This window comes from Gekko japonicus, unplaced genomic scaffold, assembly GCF_001447785.1.
Source record: "Gekko japonicus isolate JY-2015 unplaced genomic scaffold, Gekko_japonicus_V1.1 scaffold525, whole genome shotgun sequence".
Taxonomy (NCBI): Eukaryota; Metazoa; Chordata; class Lepidosauria; order Squamata; family Gekkonidae; genus Gekko; species Gekko japonicus.
In genome coordinates, this window is record NW_015163620.1 from 491982 (window position 1) to 509466 (window position 17485).

General features: G+C 42.2%; 1 protein-coding gene across 1 annotated transcript in view; it reads left to right on the forward strand.

The window, feature by feature from the left end:
• Nucleotides 1–16904, forward strand: part of PTPRQ (protein tyrosine phosphatase, receptor type Q) — a 204611-nt gene extending 187707 nt beyond the window's left edge. Inside the window, exons 54-59 of the mRNA XM_015407447.1 lie at nucleotides 6170–6304; nucleotides 6403–6528; nucleotides 8627–8775; nucleotides 12810–12945; nucleotides 15067–15190; nucleotides 16797–16904. Coding sequence (XP_015262933.1) covers nucleotides 6170–6304; nucleotides 6403–6528; nucleotides 8627–8775; nucleotides 12810–12945; nucleotides 15067–15190; nucleotides 16797–16834 — 708 coding nt within the window. The 3' untranslated portion in view covers nucleotides 16835–16904. The remainder of the gene's footprint in view (nucleotides 1–6169; nucleotides 6305–6402; nucleotides 6529–8626; nucleotides 8776–12809; nucleotides 12946–15066; nucleotides 15191–16796) is intronic.
• Nucleotides 16905–17485: the final 581 nt, after the last annotated feature.

A 17485-nucleotide genomic window follows, 5' to 3' on the forward strand; every position in this document is an offset into this window, starting at 1 on the left:
TATATACAGCACCTAGTGCTCAAATAAGCATAAACAAACAAATTTCACAAGATTTCATACTCACCAGGGGAACGAGACAGGGTTGCCCCCTGTCTCCCTTGCTGTTTGCCCTTTCAGTAGAACCACTGGCCAATGCCATAAGAAATTCTGAAAAGATAAAGGGAATAAGGGTAAATCAACAAGAGTATGCAGTTGAAAAGATATTACTGCTATCACTGGATTACAGATTCTTGGACTTACCTGGGAGTGAAAATTCCTCTAAACATCCATGACCTTTTCAAGAGAAATTTTGTGGAAACAGCTTATTCAGTTGAGAACCTTTTAAAAAAATGGAACACACATTCATTAGCCTGGTTAGAAAGACTATATGTAATTAAATCATTTATTTTGCCTAAATTTTTATATTTATTTAGAGCTCTACCTATAAAAATACCGACTCAGAACTTAAACAAATGGCAAAAAATTATAAATCAATTTTATTGGAACTATAAGAGACATAGAATTAAATTTGAAACACTAAGGAGACCAAAAGAACAAGGGGGAATAGCTTTCCCAGACTTAACAAAATATTATGAAGCCTCAATTTTGGCAAATCTTCCAAGATTACAGAGTACCAAACTGGAGACAGAATGGATGGTCATAGAGGAATCATATCTTAAACCTAAGAGTTACATAGAAACGATTTGGCTAGAAAATAAGGAACGCTCAAAACAACATCAAGACAACCTTTTTATTAAATCTTTATTATATATCTGGGACAAAAATAGAAAGGTCTTGGCTCCTGATCTATCCCCAGCCTCTACATTTGTAGGACAGCCCTGGTTTCCACCGGCTGAAACGCAACAGTCTTTTAGGGAATGGAGAAATGCTTCGATCATTAGAATATATGATATTACAAAAAAAGGAGTAATATTAACAAAAGATCAATTGGGAAAAAAATCAAAACCACCATCCCATGGTTTGAATATCTACAAATTCAAAATTTCTTAAACAAACCAACTATAAAAGAGAAATTGTTTAGATCACTTACGGACTTTGAAAAACTTCTAGTGAGCAGCGTACCAAAACTGAGAGGTCTAATATCAAAAATATACACAACCTTGATAAAACCAACTTTGTCTTTACATCCATCATATATGGATGCCTGGCATAAAGATTTGGGAATAGAACTTACCTTGGAACAGTGGAAGTCTATTTGGCTATCTTCAGCTTTGAAAACACCTTCTATTAATTCAGTACAGCAGAATTATAAATTAATATCACGTTGGTACTTAACCCCTGTTCAAATAAATCACATAAATAAGTCCTATTCCCCAAAATGTTGGAAATGTGGAGAGTTGGGAACGTATAAACATTGTTGGTGGGACTGTAAAGTTATTAAGTTATTTTGGTTAAAAATTTTGGAAAACATAGAAAGAATAACGGAAATTAAGATTCCAAATACGCCGGAATGTGTATTGTTAAACTATTGGCCTCCTAACTCTATTGATTTTTTCAAAAAAGCACTGATAAATTCTCTTTTAACAGCAGCCAAATCATCAGTGGCTCAGTTTTGGAAGAACCCATCATCTCCTTCAATTTCATTATGGTATTCAAAGGTGTGGGACTATTTTATTATGGATAAAATCTCTACCGGTATTAATGTTCAGAATCCTTATAAAGCCTATTTGGCTTTTTTGAACAAATGGAGTACGGTACTAGAAAATATAGACAAAAATCCTATAAGTAACAATTCATTTATAAACCATGAATATTATAATATGATGAAGTTGCCTTGAAATAGTATGAAAACTAAGGCAGTTTGTTGATATGTTTGATTGTTAAGTTTTAATTGTTAAAGATGTTATATATTTATGTTGTAATGTTTATAAAATAAGAAAAATAAAAAAAAATGTTATTAAAAAAAAGGACAGTAGCAGATTCTTGGCTGAAGGAGGATTTCCCTGAGATATGCTCTGGAATCTGCCAGAATAGTATGTTTGTTGCCATCTCATTCTGGACATAGATGCTATGGTTTCATAGAAAAAGAAGCTCTCTGGATTGTATTCAGTTTTTTCCTCCTTAGTTCTGAGAACTGGGAGATATGTGCAGTTTTGGGTTTGAAGTGGCACAGCAGATTTTTAGACAAGAAGCATTTGAAGATGACAGTGTTTATATGTAGTGTATTAGCCATCAAACCTCAAGAATCTCCAATGTCCATCAACCTGTCAGAAGCTGACCTGCATGCCTCTCATTGCAAGTATCTGCAATTTTCCTACAACTACTAATACATCCAGTGCAAAGCAATGCCATTTGGTCTTACAAAAGTTCAGAGTGTTCATGAAGCAAGCAAACCTAGGAGGAAAGTAGATGAGATGGTAGCGATGGATACTTGAAGCTGCCTCAGTCAGACCTAGTGATCAAGATTGTTTACCCTGACTGGCAGTAACTCTCTCTGAGGCAATGACTGATGAATCAGTACTGACTACGCAGAAACATGACTGCTGATCCATCTTCCAGCACAGATGCCCACATTAGATCTCAGTCTTCCTAGATTTCAGTGACAGTTCTACCTTTTCCTCTGAATTCAAGGAGGAAGATGACAGTACCTTGGAAGCTGACAAGTCAGATAAATCCTTGGCCAGTATGTCTGACTGATGCTAAAGCTCTACCTACAGCCAAGGGCATGAAGATATACACAGATGGTTCCTATAGGCATCTTTTTGAGACTGGAGATAAAACAGCAGTCTCCAAAATGTCAAGACCCAGACTTTGGTTTTTAAATGCCAATGCACAGACTGCTGGCAAAGCAATTCAATGGCCTTATCATCTACACCGATACTTATAAATGACCCTCACCCACCAAATGGGAAAACACTTTGAACTTCTGGCTACCTGTTACCTGAGACACCTTGCCTTTGAAGTCACCTTCCTGGCTGCAGTTAGCAAGGAGGACAAGTGAACTCTGCATGGTGCAGCTAGGCCCTCCTTATTTGCAACTTCACAGGAACAAAGCATTCCTACACCCAGATATCTCTTTCCTACCAAATGTTGTGTTTTGGTTTCACATACATCAAGATACAGTCCTTCCAACTTACTTCCCTAGTCTGACATTGGAGACATAGAGTACAGTGCCCTTTAGGTGCCATGGGACATTGTCCTTCTACCTGGACAGATCTTCACCCTTCAGAAAACACTGGGTCACAGCTATCATCAAGGTCTGCTGTGAGATGTCCCTAAAGAGGCTGCCAGTAACAATCAATGGTCTCTCAAGGACAGTCACTCTGTCTTCATCCAGCTGGAGGATCCCTCTTTTTGAGCTGCCCAGAGTAGGCCCCTGTGCCCAGGCTTTCACCTTTATAAAGATCTGGTTGTCAGAGCATGAGCAGCTGCATTCTTCAGCAGTCCTCAACATTCTCTTGCCCTAAGTACATCTGTACCTGCCTCCAGATAAGCTTACTAATTGTTACCTATCAGTGCATAGAGATCATGAAGAAGAAAAACTAGTGGCTTACTAGTAACTGATGTTCATCAAATGCTTATCTGTGTATTCACATGACCACTGCTCCTTCCCCACAACAAATGGTTTTAACTTGCTGTGATGATACTTTTTTGAAGAATTTGAGCAACAAGACATGACTCCTCCCTGCTGGCTGTAACCAGTCAAGACAGTGCCTAAAAACAGCCTTTAGATATTTCCAAATTGAAACTATGCACGGACACAGAACCCATCAATGTGAATGCACATATAACCAACCACTTGTAAAACATCATTCATAGGTAATCAAACTTTTGTCATACAGTGCATTTCCCTTGAACCAGATTGTTTCTGACAGGCTGCTACAGCCTAAATAATAAGTTAGACCTTTCCACATGTGAGGATGCACCAGTCTACCCTCCCTTTAGGTGTAGTTACAGATCTGCTCATTGCCACCAAATGTAGGCCTAAAACAGTCACTCTTCTTCTTGAGGTATAGTTAATCCCACTCTGCGCTTCTTCAGAGACAGGGCTATACTGTCTACATCTGCTCTCTTGCTGAGGCAACCTAGAACCTATCAGCTGCTATATTACCCCTAACATTCAATCAGCTTTCTAAAAGGTGATTGCATGTTAGAGCAACATTGAAATAGGCTCAGTCACTAACAGCCAGTTTGCTGTTTCACCTTCAAGGGCTGGGCAACTTCCTGTCTATCAGATGAAAGCGCATGCAGTTCATAAGACAAGGGTACTCTTGGAGAAGACAAAAATATGCTTTGGGAACTAAAGGAAGCAAAGGATAGGGAATGGCTATGTGTCTAGGAGGGCCCCAAATAATATAAAGTTAGGATGGTTCTAGAAGCAGAGGAGTTTTTTAAATCTTAGTTAGCAAACTGAAACTTGGATAAAGGCAAGAAATTGAGGTAGCTGCCCCAAATATATTATAAGTTCTTGTGTGGTATAATTGGAGATAGTAACCGTGGCAGTCTGTTGTGGCAAAATGCCCACTTATGAGATATGGGCGTCTTGGTTAATTATCCTAATGTCAGTTCTGGCTGAGACTTGGATTTTATGGGATGCCTTGCCAGCTCTCCAGATAGCACGACTGAATCAGGGGTGGTCCTATTTTCTATGATGCTTTGTGTTCTGTGCTGACCAAAGTCTTGTTTATCTGCCTTAATGCAAAACAGAAAGGCAAGCAGATCACACAAAGGTGGCAGGACAATAAATATGTTTCCTTGGAGGCTCCTTTCCCCTTTTAATTTTCTTAGATTATAGGGTTAAACTGAACTAAAGGTAGGAGAGCAGTGTAGGAAGTCAAACCCAGATATCATCTTATGTTCCATTCAGAGACAAAGCCTATAATCCTAAAAACATTTCCCTGGGAGTAAGCACCATTGAATAAAATTTGACTAACTTCATCTGAGTTCAGGATTGCAGTCATAATTTCAAAAGGAGATACTGATTCACACTAGAGAATGATTTAGTCCATCATAGATCTATGCATACTAGTCAAATAAAATCAAGATGCTTACAGGTCAAATTATTCACAGCTGTTAGTTATCTGATACATAATATAGAGAACAGGTGGCAGAGAGAAGCTATGTTAATCCTCCCCAGTGTAAGAGTGAGGTGAGGAACCATAACTCAGAGATACAAAACTTTGTTTGTTATGTGTCCATTCTGGTGGGCTGGCACCGAAAACAGGATATTTGGACCCTGGTCCATCAGAGTAATATAATATTAGCTGTGTGTGTATGTGTGTATGTGTGAAGCAGATCTCTGATTATATATAGGAAGATTTACATAGAGAAAGATTATACAGAGATGGCATAGAGGAAAATTTATATGATATATCTGATTCTGAATATGGCACTGGGTGTGGATTGTTAAACCCAAAGATTAGGGCCATGTACAGAGAAAGGGACATCTTTCTGTAAACTTGGGGGAAATCCAGGTTTTCCAGAAAATCTTAAACTGTAAATAACAGGGAGCCTTTTAAAAGTTTTAAAACGCTGATGTATGGTTACTGCAGCTATAATTCCACACTGGAGGTTAACCAGGGAAAGGAGGAGCAGGCAAGCAGCCAAGACATGAAAGAAGATAGAATGTGTGGGAAGAAGGAAAGAAAAATGGAGTACAGGGGGAAATGGGGACTTGAGGGAGTCAAGGAAACAGGAAAGTTGAAAAGCTGCAAGGGGGAAGAAAGGAACGGCAGGAGTAAAAATGACAGGTAGAGAGATGGGAGAAAGGGAAGGACCTAGGAAAAGGAGAAAAACCGTGGGGGTGAGGGAAGGAGGAAAATAAAGGTAGATTGGGGAAGATGATCAATTGGGCATTATGAGGTTCCCCCTGCAAGTCCCCATGGATCCCCGCTTGTCAAAGATATTGTGGTATCAAGACTATTCCTACCACCCTGTATAAATATTTTGGTAATTCCTGGGTCAATGAAGACTACTACATTTATTACTAAACACTGTCACTTTCTAAAATCTTTGGTGAGAGACACATTAAAAGGAATGATACTGAGTGTAAGGTTGGAATGAACAAATTCTTTCTTGATTGCCATAAGAAATGATAAAATTTTGAATGTTTTCATGCAGCAGTGGAGAAGGTTTCTGTTATGAGCAATATGAAGTTGACTTCAGATTATGCTAGCTGAATGTATTCACCTTTTTTCTTCATCAGCATTGAGTGTTGTCTTCTCCTTAGGGCTATTTATGTCCAAATGAATTTATTGCTACTCAGGGGCCATTACCAGGCACAGTGGGAGATTTCTGGAGAATGATATGGGAAACTAGAGCAAAAACCCTTGTGATGCTTACACAGTGTTTTGAGAAAGGACGGGTAAGTAACCAGCAAATGAATTGCAAATACAATTAATAATTGGCCATTATGCATTCAAAAAGCCAGCACATGACTATTTTGTTCCATGCTGGTTACAGATAAGATGTCATCAATATTGGCCTGAAGACAACATACCAGTAACTGTTTTTGGAGATATAGTGATTACCAAATTAGTGGAAGACCATCAAACAGATTGGACCATCAGGGATCTAAAAGTTGAAAGGGTAAGGCCAGGTCTGATTAATTAAATTTTAAAGATACTTCCATATATTGTATAAAAATCATGATTAGTGTGCTCCTACAATGTCTACTTTTAATCCTAAACTCATCTAGCTTTCCTAAATGTTTATGGCTTCTTTATGAACAAACTATATTAGATGTCATTCTGCTAGATAGCTATGTGTTTCTAGACCTGTCAGTTGCTCTGCAAGACTAGAAAAGTATCACTAAGGGACCATTTTCCCTACTCCTAGTTCAGCACAGCAGCAAACAACTAGGAATGATGAAAATGTCAAGGGCTCATGGAGGTTCATTGAATCTCTGTGTAGGTTTAGCATCAAGTTGATCACTTGCTTGTGTGAAGCAGACATTATTTGTTGATGTTGTTCAGTCGCACAGTCAAGTCCGACTCTTCGCGACCCCATGGACCAGATCCCGCCAAGCCTTCCTGTCTTCCGCCGTCCTCTGAAGTTGGTTCAATTTCATGTTCGTTGCATCTATGACACTGTCTAACCATCTCATCCTTTGCCGTCCCCGTCTTCTTTGACCTTCAATCTTTCCCAGCATCAGGGTCTTCTTCAGTGAGTCCTCCCTTCTCATTTGGTGGCCAAAGTATTTGAGCTTCAGTTTCATTATCTGGCCTTCCAGGGAACAGTCAGGGTTGATTTCTTTTAGGATTGACTGATTTGATCTTCTAGCAGTCCAAGGGACTCTCAAGAGTCTTCTCCAGCACCATAGTTCAAAAGAATCTATTCTTCGGCGCTCAGCCTTCCTTATAGTCCAACTCTCGCAGCCATACAGTACTACTGGGAATACCATTGCTTTGACCATGCGGACTTTTGTTGGCAGGGTGATGTCTCTACTTTTTATCATGCTGTTTAGGTTCGCCATCGCTTTCCTCCCAAGGAGCAGGCGTCTTTTAATTTCATGGCTGCTGTCACAGTCTGCGGTGATCTGGGATCCCAGGAACGTGAAGTCTGTCACTACTTCCACGACTTCCCCTTCTATTTGCCAAGGAGTGATGGGGCCGGATGCCATGATCTTAGTTTTTTTGATGTTGAGCTTCAAGCCCACTTTTGCGCTCTCCTCTTTTACCCTGAGCAAGAGGCTCTTGAGGTCCTCTTCACTTTCTGCCATCAGAGTGGTATCGTCTGCATATCTGAGGTTGTTGATCTTTTCCCCAGCAATCTTAATTCCCGCTTGTGATTCATCCAGGCCAGCATTTCGCATGATGTACTCTGCATATATATTAAATAAGCAAGGCGACAATATACATCCTTGTCGTACTCCTTTTCCTATGCTGAACCAATCAGTTGTTCCATATCCGGTTATATTTATTATTATATATTATTATTATATAAATAAGACATTATTTAGATATATATTATACATTTACTGCATTTATATACTGCCTTTCTTTCATCAGCAGCCTGAATAGCCCAGTTTAGCCCAACCTCAGCAGAGCTTGGAAGCTAAGTACAGTCATACACAGTCAGTACTTGGACTGGAGACTACAAGGGGACACCGGGGTTGCTGTGTAGAGGAACACAATGGCAAGCCACCTCAGCTTAATTCTTGACAAAAGCCCATGGTCCTGGGGTCTTCATGAGTTGGTTATGACTTGACAGCACACAATAATTATAATTATTATGCTTTCCTTTACTGAAATCATGGTGGGAATACACAGGATCACCTAGAGGTCTCCCATTGAGGTGCTAATAGATGTATGCCTGTTAGGTTCAACAAGTCTGCTGTGTCATGTGCCCTCCAGCCATACCCTGATACAGTATTACAGATCAAAGACAGAGATTTTTTCCTGCAGTCATGCAAACTACAATACTTTTTATTTAATGCTATATGATACTGAATGATGGGATATCAAGTAAAGAATGTATACATTTTGAATTAGCCCTGGCTGCTGATTTTATCCTTCCAAGATCATCCAATTAAGGGCATGCTTCTCAGACAAAATGGCTTGAATAAGTTTCACTAACAAATTTTACTGGAATTTATCCCTGTATAAGTGTAAACACTCAAATCATAGGTAAAGGTTTACTGTGAAAATTATAAAACAAAAATCTTTTATTGTTCCATCTTTGCAAGCATGGGGATTGTATGATGGTACGCCAGTGTAACTTTACTGTGTGGCCTGAACATGGAGTACCAGAAACAACTGCATCATTAATCCGTTTTGTAAAGCTGATCCGTGCTAGCCGAGCACATGACAGTACACCCATAGTTGTTCATTGCAGGTAAGTGGAGATTTCAATAGAAAATAACAAGACTAAATAGTAATGATGTTACCTGGAAACAGGGCTTTTTTCTGGGGGGACGTGCCAGAATGGAGTTCTATAACTGAATCAACAAAATCCTTTTAAAAATATTTAGAAGTTTTTGGTATACAGATAGAAAACTTCATTTCCCTCTTGAGAGTTCTGACACCTCTTTTTTTTTTTTTTTAAGCCCTGCTTGGAAAGCTAGTAATACAGAGGAATACTCTTTCACAAGCGTATCTCCAGATTTTGTGGGCAAGGGCAATACATCAAGAAGGGATTTGGAGTATCAGAAAGTGAGGGAGGCAGCACCTGAATTCTAATCTTTATAAAACGTATAAAAATAACAAAATACAGAAAAAATGTGGGTAGGTTGGAAAAGCCATCTAAAATACAAAATTAAGGGAATTAATGAACTATCTGTAGCTAGATGGCCTATAAAATCAGATGATCCCTTGTGGAAGCCATCCCAGTTACACTAAATGTTTCCTCCCTTCCCTTGGGCTAGTCCAAAGTTAAGAACATAAGAGACACCAGTGTTGGATCAGGCCAAAGGCCCATCCAGTCCAACACTCTGTCACACAGTGGCCAAAAATACCAGGTGCCATCAGGAGGTCCACCAGTGGGGCCAGGACATTAGAAGCCCTCCCACTGTTGCCCCCCGCCCCAAGCACCAAGAAGACAGAGCATCACTTGCCCCAGAGTCCCTATCTATACCTTGTGGCTAATAGCCACTCATGGACCTCTGCTCCATATGCTTACCTAATTCCCTTTTGAAGCCGTCCATGCTGATAGCTGCCGCCACTTCCTGTGGCAGTGAATTCCATGTGTTAATCACTCTTTGGGTGAAGAAGTACTTCCTTTTATCCGTTCTAACCCGACCACTCAACAATTTCATTGAGTGCCCACAAGTTCTTGTATTGTGAGAAAGGGAGAAAAGTACCTCTTTCTCTACCTGCGCTATCCCATGCATAATCTTATAAACCTCAGTCATGTCACCCCTCAGTCGTCGTTTCTCCAAGCTAAAGAGCCCTAAGCGCTTTAACCTTCCCTCATAGGGAAAGTGTTCCAACCCTTTTATCATTCGAGTTGCCCTTTTCTGCACTTTTTCCAAAGCTATAATATCCTTTTTAAGGTGTGGTGACCAGAACTCCACACAGTATTCCAAATGAGGTCTCACCATTGATTTATATAGGGGCATTATGATATTGGCTGATCTCTTTTCAATACCCTTCCTAATAATCCCCAGCATAGCATTGGCCTTTTTTATTGCAGTCACACACTGTCTCGACATTTTCAGTATCTACTACGACTCCAAGATCTCTCTCTTGATCAGTCTCTGCCAGTTCAGACCCCATCAATGTGTATTTATATTTAGGATTTTTGGCTCCAATGTGCATCACCTTGCACTTGGCCACATTGAACCCCATTTGCCATGTTGACGCCCAGTTGCCCATCCTTGACAGATCCCTTTGGAGTGCCTCACAATCCTCACTGGTTTTCACCAAACAACTATCCTGTATTATGAATGTCCAAAGAGGTGAAAGACAGATTCAGATCAGGGAGATTAGTCTCTATCCTGAAGTATCAGTAGTGGAGAGGCAATCTTGGTGATCAGATTGAATCTTTGAACTAAGCCTTGTTATGTAGTGGTGGAGGAACAGTCTGGGATGGAACTGAACCCAGTTTGGTCATGAAAGGAGGCCATAGGCATGGATGCCGTGCAGATTTAAAGGGTGCGATCAGACATGAACATCTGGAAAGCACCCCGCACCCGTCAGCAGACCGTTTTGCTCTGCCACAAAAGCGGAGTAAAAAGACACCAGGGAAAGTCCTGTAGCAAACGGGTTGCTACGGGCCATGGACGGACTTTCCCCTGCCTGATCACTCCAGTGCACTCTCATGGCGTCGGAATGGTCTAATCAGGCCATCCTGACTCCATGCCGTTGTCCCCCCCCCCTTCTTAGTATGCACATCATTGCACACTCCATAGGGAGCCCTCAGTGCTGAGATGTGATTCAGCGATTCCCCGTTTAAGCGCATCAGGAGCAAAAAAACCCCAACCCGACTCACCCGGGGTTGTGTCTGATCACTGCAGTGGCAGGCTGCCCCCACAGCTTCAAAGGATTGTGTGATTGCGCAACTGTGAGTCAAATTCCTCCAGAGGAAATAGCCTTGCTCTCCCCCCCCCCCCCCCCCGGCGTATCTCCCGTGTCCGCCACCTTATTGTATTTTTCCTGGGTGTTTACTATTGGGGCAAAATCCTACTGGCTGCATTTTTGGATCCTCTCTGCCCAGAATTTTGATGAATCCTCGGAGCCAAAGACTGGGGCTATTGGCAGGGTATGTCCAAGCTCCCAAGGGAACTTGACTTCTCCCTTGTGAGTCAGTTTCCCAATTGCCTGTAGCTCAATATTGCCATTGGACCTGTTTTATTTCAGTTGTGGGAGGTCCAGTCCAAAACCCAGCAGCAGTTGTACATTACTAACAGTGGCATAGAGTCAGTTTTGGGTTTATAAGGCAGCAGTAGCAATGGTTGGAATGGAAAAGCTCCCTGTTTCCCTCATTTGCATATTGGTTGCACTGGCATAATGATATACTATCACACCTTGAAAGTAACCCTTTCTATACTGTGCACACTAATCCTGTGCCATCTTTTTGAGAGACAGTGTTACCAATTGTTAAGGGAGGTTATGGAGCCAGTACACTGTAGGTAGATGTTGTGGGTGGTACTGGGAACATTTGCAGCAGCCTCTTATCTGTGTGGGGGCATTGACCTGCATCCCCAGTTAGAGACATGGAGTACCTGTAGTAGTTCTGAGCAGAGCACAGTTAGCAATATGCTGGTTTGTTCTCCACCTTGGCTGCTTTAAAAAATCTGGTTTTTTTACAAATACCATTTATCTAGAGTTCCTATTATCAAAGTTCCTTTATGTCTCTCTCTTCTCCATGGTGTTCTAAGAATCTCCAACATGAGTCCAGAGAAATATAGCCCCATGCCATGCACCCTGTCATCTGAGATGTGGTTGTACTGGCAGAACCAGCTGCGGTGTAGTGGTTAAAAGTGCAGACTCTAATCTGGAGAACTGGGTTTGATTCCCCACACCTCCACATGCAGCCAGCTGGGTAACTTTGGGTCAGTCACAGTTCTCTTAGAGCTGTTCTCACAAGAGCCATTCTCTCAGAGCTCTCTCAGCCCCACCTACCTCACAGGGTGTCTGTTGTGGGAAGGGGAAGGGAAGGTGATTATAAACCACTCTGAGACTCCTTCGGGTAGTGAAGTGTGGTGTATAAAACCAATTCTCCTTTGTATTCCTCTTCTTCCTAAGCTGCACTATGGCTGTGCCAGATGTGTATGTGTTTTTCCCCCTTTCCCATTGGGATCAATTGTCCTGCAAAGTGTTTATACTTACACCACCTTTCACTGGCATAACATTATGCCAGAACTGGGGCAGGATGTGGACTGGGGGGTCTTGGGGTGCCAGTATTGTACTGGCAATTTAGGAAAATTGTTTTATGAATGATTTTAATTGTATTTATATGTTTTTTGTGTAAACCACCCTGAGCCTGCTTCGGCGGGAAGGGCAGGGTATAAATTGAATCAATAAATAAAGTTAAGTCCCACTCCTCTCTGGCCCTAAGCCATCACAGTGGCAGTGTAACACTATGCCAGTGTATCTCCATGTTATGCGGTGCAGGGACTTAACCTGTAGGGCTGCCAACCTCCAGGTGGGCCTGGATTTCTCCTGGAATTACAACTGATCTCCAGACTACAAAAAATAAGGTCCCAAGGAGGAAATGGCAACATCAGAGGGTGGCATCTGTAGTGTTATATCTCTGCTGAGCCTCCCTCACCTCCCCAAACTCCATCCTTCCCAAGTATCATCTCCAAATCTCCAGTAATTTCCCAAGATGAAGTTGGCAACTTTACTATAACTGGTTCCAGTTTGACCTTAGAAGTGCATCCTTAGACTTACATGTGCAATGATTAATTCTCCATTTGTTCTTTGTAGTGCTGGAGTTGGAAGAACCGGAGTTTACATTGCCCTTGATCATTTAACACAGCATATAAATGACCATGACTTTGTGGACATATATGGACTTGTAGCTGAGCTGAGAACAGAAAGGATGTGTACGGTACAGAATCTGGTAAGCTATTTTAGAGCCTACTCTGTAGCATAGCTCTCACAGTCAGCAGCTGAGAGGGTAAACTTGTCTGTGGTCTTGGACTGCACCACTTCAGAACAGCAGATAGCAGCTTGCATGATGGAATGCTGCCCCCTTGAAAAAACATTGCTGCACATAGAACACTGGCATGACAGCTGGAGGGCTGGGCCAGGGCAGTCATGCTTACAGTATGGAATGTAACTTTCCTCCTTGCTGAAAGATAGTGCAAAGAATGGGCATTCTCTTTTATGGCTCCTCTATTTCTGGTATCCATTCCTGAAAACATGATTCACTTGGTCTTGCCATCCAGTGCTGCAGAGGAGAAATATGTAGATACCAGTGTTCCCTCTAAGCTGAGTTAGTGTGAGCTGGCTCACAATTTTTTAGCCTCCGGGTCACACGTTTTTGTCTTCGCTCAGGAAGGAGGGCTCCAGAGCAAACTAATTTATGCAGTAGCCAAATGGCTCGCTCACAACTTTAATGCCAGTCGCTCACAAAGTAGAATTTTTGCTCACAAGACTCCACAGTTTAGAGGAAACATTGGTAGATACCAAATTATTTTAAATAAAATAAAAAACAAAAGTCATGCTGATGTGATGTGTCTGGTGAAGGATTTCATTCTACTCTTCTACACTGTTGTTTTATACAAATCAAGCTAGGTGAATGCTCCTCTCATTGGAGTGGACTCCTGCTTCTCCATTTTTTGTGGTTGGATTACAATCCAGATACTATTTGACAGCCAGTAAGAGACACGTTTGATCTTTTTTTTTTTGTCTTAACTTTACTGTTACATACTTACTTACTACTAAGATAAGAGCCCTATGCAGACACTATATTGGCATTCTGTTCATGCAGAGTGGGAGGCTGCCAGCTCCACTTTTGGGTGTGCAATACATTCAGTTACTGTATTGTGTGAATGCATGGATTTTCCATGCAGGTACTCTCGCGTTCCCCCTTTGTCCTCGGAGTAGCGCCCCCGGTGGCCGTAGTGCCGCGGGACTCGTCAAGCCCTGGGGAGACGGGTGGTCCAGGAGGCAGGAGAGTTCAGGGAAAAGGGGGGATGAGAAGGGCCTCAGACTGGCAGGGGATGGGGTTAAGAGCACCCTGAGTGTCCCTCTGCCTACACGCTGTGACAGTTGTCCCTTGCTCTCTCTTTCTCTTTCACTCCTGTGCTCTCTCTCTTTCCAGCAGTCCCAGCGTGCCATCCTCCCCGGCCCTCTCGTTATCCCGCCTTTTATTCCCCTTGCTCCCTTTCCCGGACCGCCCCTCCGCCCCCTCGATCTGGGCCCCTCCCTTTCGTATAAGCAGGAACGCCGGCAGGGCGTTCCCCAGGTTTGCACTGGCACGCCAGCGGCGGCTTTGGCGGCCTCTGTGCTGCACCGCCGGTGCCATTCTGCTGTGTCAGGCTCTCAGGGCTCGCTCCCAGCCCGCTTGCCTCGCCGTCCGGCTCTGTTTCCCGGCGATATCTCCTCGAACCCCGACCCCGTCCTCTGGCGCGTCCGGGGCTGGGCGTCTTGGATGGGGCCACTCCTCCCCCCTCCCCCGCCGGATGGTCGGGCTGCTCCGTTTCCACGGGTCGCTTCTCCTCTGGTAAGGCGAGTTGTTGGGCCCCTCTGCGGGTTGTCGGGGATTCCGGGGTCTGCCGATTACGGGCCACGACCCCCGGAGCGGGACAGGTACAATTCCCACTGAATGGGAACCCTTTTGGTTTACATGAAGAGACTCTATTCCCACAATGAAAATCTACATGTGCATACCCTATTCATGCGGTACAGCTATCATGCTCCCAAAAATATGTGGCTTATGGCTTCCCACTTTGCATGAAGGAAACACCAATGTAACAACAGCAGAGTGCTATAATAAAATACAAATTGAAATATATAATCCTGCGCCAGACCCCATATAGACTGTTCCAATAGGCAAAGTCGGCCTTGAGTTTAAATGTATGCATTTTACTTTATTTCACAGGATATGTCACAGCATTTTACCATCAGAAGCAAGTTCTCCATTCATCAATCATATCAAACATTTTAAATTGAGAATTTGGAGTATAAATATTTTAAATAAATTATCTGATTACCTTTTCATTTTCACCTTTCACAGGCACAGTATATATTTTTGCACCAGTGTGTTTTGGATTTGTTGACAGTTAAGAGGAGCAGCCAGCCAGTATGTTTTGTAAATTATTCAGTACTGCAAAAGATGGACTCTTTGGATGCCATGGAAGGTAAGCAAATTTATCTTATTTTTTTATATAAGAAATTGTATAAACCTCCTTTCAACACATGGTTCCCAAGGCAGCATAAAAAATTCAAAGTAAAATACAACAAATCAACAAAGGAATCACTTTAATGGATCGCTTAAGAACAACACATTGGTAATATAACCATAACAACTGGGGATGAGTTCTTTTCTGCAGTTCTGTTCCATTTAGGATTTCTTCTCTATTCCTGGGGTTTTGATTTGAAGAAATTTTGTTGAAGTTCATGGATTTCATTGGAGGAACCTCAGGAGTGAGCAGAGAATGATTCCATGCCTTTCTTATGACCCACTAGCCCACCCATTTTTCCCCTCAGTGTCTGCGGAGAATTACAGTGATTCTGCATGAGTGTCAAGTTGGAGCCCAGAAGTGCATATTTGTGGGCTTTCAGAAAAGTGCCAGGGTTGCTTCTGAGAGCGGAGAAATACATACTTCTGCTCATGCTTCTGTGTTCTCAGAAGTGAGTCAAGCACTTGGAGGACCATCTCTAAGCACCAAGAATTGAGTCTTGCATTCAGACTTGGTTGGACTGTTCATCAGAAGGCCCTTGGAACAGGGTTTGATATCATGAGCAGTCTGAAGGAGCTGGGAACCTTTTTTAAATTACAAAATCCAATATAATCAGATTTGGCAATGATCCCTAATAAAAACCAAAGCAGATCTAAATGTTCCTTTTATTATTTTTAACTTGCAAAGGGCAGTTGTTTGACCATATTTCATTAGTAGTCTTTGAGAAATGTCACTTGGTCTATGTTTTCTGCATCCTACTCAAATTGGCAGTTAGTGAAGTTCAGCCTGTCTAGAGTCGTAAACCTAGAGAAGAAACAAAGAAGTATCACTCCATGTTATACTCCCCCATTAATCTGGATAATCCAGAAAAGATTAAACAAGGAGTTGCAATGGTGCTTGTCAAATAGAAACCTTCAGACAATTCCCATCATCCTTGCTTTGCTTTGTGCTTAACTATCGCATGCAGAGGTCATTTCGGGGGGGGATCACGGGGGATCGCAGTCCCCCCAGGTGAGGTGCAGGAGGGCGGGGCACATGATGAAGCCCCGCCCCTTCTTCCGGCCGCCCCCTTCTTCCAGCCTCATTCTGTTGCAGAAGGAGGAAGAAGCAGGAGGGTAAGTTGGCGTCCTCCCCCTCTGCGTGGCCGAGGCCACTCCACGTGGCCTCCGCAAGGACTCCCAGCCCCATCCAGGAGCTTCCCCGAGGTAGCTGTGTTAGTCTGTTGCTGCAAAATAGTCCAAGTTTTCAAATAGCACCTTTAAGACTAACAAATAGCACCTTTAAGACTAACCTTTAAGACTAAGACTAACTTGAGTGGTTGGTGTGGCCTTACAACACACTTCCGGTGATGGCAGGGGGTGTGGCCTTATGACACACTTCCGGTGATGGCAGGGGTGTGTGGCCTCATGACACACTTCCGGTGATGTCAGGGGGTGTGGCATATGCTAATGAGTTATGCTGATGAGTTCCTCTAGCTCTTTTTCTATGAAACGACCCCTGATCACATGTAACCTATTGCATTCTTAAAAGCTGCAATTAGTATTTCTATCTGTTTCTTTCATAGGTGATGTGGAACTTGAGTGGGAAGAAACTACAATGTAACTACTACAAGGATAAAACTTGTTACATTTCCAGAAACAAATGGTACTTTTTAACATCAGGGGCCAAAACAAACCCCCTTCTTACAATTAACTAAACACAAAGTGCAAGTTTTTGTAAAAACAAAGAGTTTATGTTCTATTTATGTGCCTTCATAAATATTATAAATTATTAAATTATACTTTTGTACAGAGTGGAAACCTATTATTGTACTAATCATTAGTAAAATATGATTAATTGAAACCTGAACATTTAGTGTTGCTTTTGTCCTCTGGATTTAATTAGAAGTCAGGCTGGAATTCTATGTTGCAAGGCAGGCTTAGAACGGCTCCATGTCCTTTTCTCACTTCTTCAAGGTAATATTTGGTATGATACAACATGATGTGACATAATCCATAATGCAAAAGTATCACATCATGTGTTATGTTTGTCTAAGACAGTACTGTAAAGAGTCATGGATCAGCAGCAGCCCTTGAGGTTCCTTTGCAACTCATACTGTGCAGCAGAAGCATATTTGCCACTGTATACATACCTGAAAGTAAGTTATGGCCAATCCTGGCTCTCTTTGGGGTGGATCTCTATGATAACTGTATTTTCAAACAAACACTTGCTAATTCATACTTCACCCATTCAAGTGTATACATAAAACATTGT